The sequence below is a fragment of the Branchiostoma floridae genome, unplaced genomic scaffold, assembly GCF_000003815.2.
Source record: "Branchiostoma floridae strain S238N-H82 unplaced genomic scaffold, Bfl_VNyyK Sc7u5tJ_377, whole genome shotgun sequence".
In the NCBI taxonomy this organism is placed as follows: domain Eukaryota; kingdom Metazoa; phylum Chordata; class Leptocardii; order Amphioxiformes; family Branchiostomatidae; genus Branchiostoma; species Branchiostoma floridae.
Window position 1 is genome coordinate 54,238 of NW_023365820.1, and position 5,660 is coordinate 59,897.

General features: G+C 40.6%; 1 protein-coding gene across 1 annotated transcript; it reads left to right on the forward strand.

Annotated features, from left to right (window-relative positions):
• The first annotated feature begins 1,278 nt into the window (after positions 1-1,278).
• LOC118408720 (very low-density lipoprotein receptor-like) lies at positions 1,279-3,293 on the forward strand. The gene is made up of 2 exons (XM_035809572.1): positions 1,279-2,758; positions 3,196-3,293. The coding sequence occupies exons 1-2, from the start codon at positions 1,279-1,281 to the stop codon at positions 3,291-3,293; spliced, it is 1,578 nt and encodes a 525-aa protein (XP_035665465.1).
• Positions 3,294-5,660: the final 2,367 nt, after the last annotated feature.

Genomic DNA, 5,660 nt, shown 5'->3' on the forward strand with positions numbered 1-5,660 from the left:
CAGATGAGGAAAGTTGCACAAACCAAGGCCCGTGTGCAGAGCAGGGACTGTGGCAGTGTGACGTGTACACCCGTACATGCATCAACCAAACCTCCGTATGTGACGGAAACGAGGACTGCCAGTTTGGGACAGACGAAAAGAACTGTGCCAGTAGGTTCCATTTTTTGTTAGCCTTGATTGCTCTGCAAAAGAACTGTCCGTTGACCAAAGACATATCCATTGAATCGACAGACTTGCGAAGTACTCGTTGTGTTGATATCCTTTTCTATGTAAGCATATGGCATTAGCATGCCTGCGTTCATTTTATTGAGTTGGAATGTCTAAGTAAGTTTAAAAACATGCCTTTCCATTTGTTATTGTTTTTATAAATCCACAAGCATTGACAATGGACACTTCTAAGTCTATTTCTTCTTTTATTAGTAGTAGATAAAATCAAAAAATGCCGTATATATATATATGTGTGTGTTTCAAGACCTAAAGGTGTTCTAAAAAAATACCTACATGTATTACAGCGTAATCGTAGTTATACTTGGATTACAAAACTAAGAATTTTAAAGATGCGTAGAGTCCTAGTTGCTTCTAGATATAGGGACTTAGACTTACATGGTTTACATGTGTTGTGTGTTTCCATTTACAGGTGTGCCCAAAGACTGCTTTTTCACCTGCCGAGACAATGACACTTGTCTGCCAACACGTCAGCTGGGTGACGGGCACCAGGACTGTACGGACGGGGAGGACGAAAGACCCGGTGACGGTAAGTGTTGAGGTTTGCAATTAATCGTTGGTGTTACGTGCATCATGCCAAATAGTTTTTTTAAACGTGTATTATGTTGTGCTATTGTGGGCGACTTTTTGTATTGTGTTTCGATGTATTGTACTTTACTGTATTGCTAAATTGCATTAGGTTGTGCTTTACTATACTGTTCCATGTTGTATTGTTGTATGTCAAAGTCATATTTATATATGTACGTAGTAGTCTGATTTTATAATGGATTCCATTTTAAAAGATTTGCCTTGATGGGTACTGATCTAGATTGTTTTATTGTAGTATCAACTGCAATTCAGCCCTTGGGCTGCGAATGTGATACGCTTTTTCTTCTTCTCAATAAACCATTACACACATAATTATATGTACGAGTCTGCAAGTCATTAGATATCTCTCTCTCTCTCTCTCTCTCTCTCTCTCTATATATATATATATATATATTTGAGTCTTCTATAGACATAATGTAACAGCTCAAATGCCTTGGCTTCACCATTTATCGTTTTTAACGACGAATGTATCGATACAAATCTGTTGCTACAGTTGAGCAGGCTCTTGCGGAGACTTGGGGCTCCTGCAGCTACAACTGTTCGTCCGTCTACGGTAACGCGTCATGCGTCCCTGACGCGTTCAGCTGTGATGGTGACGCGGACTGTTTGGAGGAAGAAGACGAGCAGGGCTGTATCGAACATAGGGCTTCCTTGGACGGATATTCTTCTGGGGGAGCAGATGGCAGCGCGGGCGATATGTCCACCCAAACCAGCGCCACGCCAACCGCAGGAACAACTACGCTAGATTCCGGAGAGACAGCGGAGTGTCCGACGTTCTATTGCGACCTGTACGGCTCCACGGACCCGTCCTGTGTTCAAGATCATCTGGTCTGTGACGGTCAACTGGACTGTGCATTGGGAGAGGACGAGCAGGGATGCGGCAACGCGGATGACACTTCCACCCAAGCCACCATCACGTCAACCGCAGGAACAACTACCCAAGATTCCAGAGAGGCAGCCGAGTGTCCGACGTTCTACTGCAGCCTGTCCGGCTCTACGGACCTGTCATGTGTGCAAGATCACCTAATCTGTGACGGTCAACTGGACTGTGTATTGGGAGAGGACGAGCAGGGATGCGGCAACGCGGACGACACGTCCACCCAAGCCACCACCACATCGACCGCAGGCACAAGTACGCAAGATTCCGGAGAAGCAACCCACTGTCCAACGTTCTACTGTAGCCTGTCCGGCTTTCCGGACACGTCCTGTGTGCAAGATCACCTGATCTGTGACGGACAACCGGACTGTACATTGGGAGAGGACGAGCAGGGATGCGGCAACGAGGACGACACATCCACTCAAGCCACCATCACACCAACCGTAGGCACAACTACCCAAGATTCCGGAGAGACAGCCGAGTGTCTGACGTTCTACTGCGGCCTGTCCGGCTCTGCGGAACCGTCTTGTGTGCAAGATCATCTGATCTGTGACGGACAACCGGACTGTGCACTGGGAGAGGACGAGCAGGGATGCGGCAACGCGGAAGGCACGTCCACCCAAGCCACCACCACGTCGACCGCAGGCACAACTACGCAAGATTCCGGAGAAGCAACCCACTGTCCAACGTTCTACTGTAGCCTGTCCGGCTTTCCGGACACGTCCTGTGTTCGAGATCATCTAATCTGTGACGGACAACCGGACTGTACGTTGGGGGAGGACGAGCAGGGATGCGGCAACGCGAACGACACGTCCACCCAAACCAGCATCACGTCAACTGCAGGCGCAACTACCCAAGATTCCGGAGAGACAGCTGAGTGCCCGACGTTCTATTGTGGACTGCCCGGGTCTATGGATCCGTCCTGTGTGCAAGATCATCTGATCTGTGACGGTCAACTGGACTGTGTATTGGGAGAGGACGAGCAGGGATGCAGCAACGCGGACGGCACGTCCACCCAAACCAGCCCCACTCCGAGTAACGAGCCAGTGTCGTATGGAGAGCAGACAGGTACAATACCTTTATAATCCACTCTATGCTTTAAGCACGTTGCTTAGTTACAACTTACAGTAAAAAAGTTCCCCCTTTAACGGATTTACCATTTAATTTGTACTCAGAACTCCAGCTTACAGGTACCTGTTTTCTGTATTTTTGTCCGCTACATCTTCCTCAATTTTTGTGTCTTCTGATGAATGTATCTCTTTTATTGTGCAGCAAATTTGAGAATAAATGAAGTTTAAAACGCCTGATTTCCTACAGTTGCAGTCAACTCCTTATTTTACGGATTCTCTACTCACATACAAAGACACAATGAAATATTTATACTGCTTACTCCTCGTAAAACAAGCAATCTCTCTAAAATGTACTTTCAGGCGGGCACGTAGCATGTCATTTAGAACTGTCGAATTGTCAGTGCTTGTTTTGGGGAACCTTCCTTGTTTTTACAGGGTTCTATACAGGGAACCATGGATCGAAGAACCAGCCTGTGGTCTGGCTGACAGCCGCTGTACTGGGCGGTCTGATTTTCTATCGCCAGTATTTCTAATCTATACATTGTCCCCAAAGTATAGGAAATAGCATGGAGCCATTTTGCTGATATTTACACAACCTTGTCTTATATCGCTAAATATCACTTGGATATCAACTGGATATGGTTTTGAACAGTCAGACGTTCCAGATAACATCTGTTATCTTTTGTAATGGACATTGCAGTGATCTTGTTGGAGATCACGTTATACATCCCAACTATGAAATTACATGGAAATGAGCTGTAATTTTTATATTTTGGATGTAAAACCTGCTCTCAACAACACTATATTATAGCATTATATGATAAAATGCTGGAAATATGATTTGTGGATTAGTTAGTATGTAATCCACTGTCAGTCTTATACATTGTCTTAACCAATGTTTTGTTGTATACAATGTTAACTATTTCTTTAAAAGGTTTCGATACCATTTCTATTTTCAATATAGTTTCTATATATACATTATCAAGATGACATGATTTGCAGTTGATGTATCTAAGATGCTAGCATGCGAGCATAATGATTTATAGTTTTCATTCAAATAGAATAACTACACTAATATACATTAAGCTAGTTACTTATCAGTTTTTGATTACTACAGTACCAAAAATGATTTTTTTTCTGATGTTTCTTACCCCATGGGCAATTCTTATGTGAAGAAAAATATTCTTGCAGGAAAAAAAAATGTAGAATAAAATTCAAGCGAAACGAGAAACTACAAACAATTATTATAATGCAAGAAAAAAATCTTGAAATTCTTGTTTTTTCACAACCAGTTTTAACTCTTAAGAAATGCAAGGATTTTTTTTCTGGAAGATAAATTTTCTGTGAGGAAGTTAAACAAGATAAAAAAGAAAAAGCATTTTTGGAAATACAAGAAAACAAATCTCAAATCGTCTCAAAAACTTAACAAGCAAAAATTTTCTTGCTCAATGGACAAACACATTTTTCTAAGATTTCTTGGGGACAGAATAATTTTCTTCCGGGAAGAAATAAATTATGTGAGGAAGGAAAACGATAAACAAGAAAGGCATTTTTGGCAGTATAACTAACGCCTTCCAGGCCAAATTTTCAGAAAATTACGTTATTCCACTTGAGATTCCTGAAGCATTGTGAAGCACGTTTATATTCATGAAGTCGCTCTTTTGATTGATAAATAAATCATCGTATATTGTATATCTTGGATGATGGAAATAAAACTTGGGGAAACATAATCTATACATTTATGTATCTTTGTTGTACTTACTATGTTAATATACCTGTATATCATAAAATATATAAGGTAGCTACAAAAAAGTTTTAATTTATTTAAAAGAACAACAAGAAACAACTTCATAGTGTATAACCCATACCTGATTAGTATAGTTTATACCAAGTACATAGCTATAGTTTTCATGGCAAAGAAAGAATTCCATTTCAAATACCTATTGTAAACTCCAGTGTAATTGTAAGTTCCCACCCTGTTTATAACAGATATAGTTTCTAAATTAGTAAACATCTAGGTTTACTTTCAAGTCACAGAGAAAAGTCAATTTCATTACAGATATATTTTCTACATTAGTAAATATCTAGGTTGAGTTTTAAGACACAGAAAGACGTCATTTTAAGTACAACAAGCATGTAAAGTTACTGTCCTATTTATGACAGTAATTTTTCAAGGTTGAGTTTCAAGTCACAGAGAAGACTCCATTTCAAATGCAACAAGAATCCTTGTTCACAAAATGTTCTTTTGAATGTACTTCAGATTCTGCCCCTGTTGAATTGAACTATAATAACATTTTCATCGCACAATCAGGTTAGAGTTAACTCTCTGAATTATTGATTGTACAGGTGTTTCGCTATTGACTTGTAGTGAGAGACAAAAAACCTGGGGATGAATTTGTGACGAAGCTGTTTCCACAGCCATTCTTACATGGACAGTTGAGGAATTCGTTAAATTTACTTCCAGTTGGATGTCAACAAAAGGCAGGTCAGTTAGTTTGTAACGATACGGACAAAGCAACTGATATGAATGACATCGTCTGCAGACTCTAAATCCAATGCGCAAGATCAATAAAAACAAAACAAACAAACTTTCAAAATAGACATCACAAATGTTATGAAAATAGCAGCTATGGCAGTGAGAAAACGAGCCAACAAGTCTTTTATTCCTGTCTTGACGAAAAGCAAACAGTGAGGGACATGGTATCACACACCACTTTCACAATTACGCTCATGGCAACCACATCAATGCAACTTTTACAACTATCCACTTTCACATCTAGAAATACAGATAAGCCATTAGGCACTTCTGTGACACCTTTACAAGTACAAATAATATAAAGCTACAATACGACATGTTTTCACTTTTTTGTATTTTTCGTCATGTTGACTATCTCCCGAAG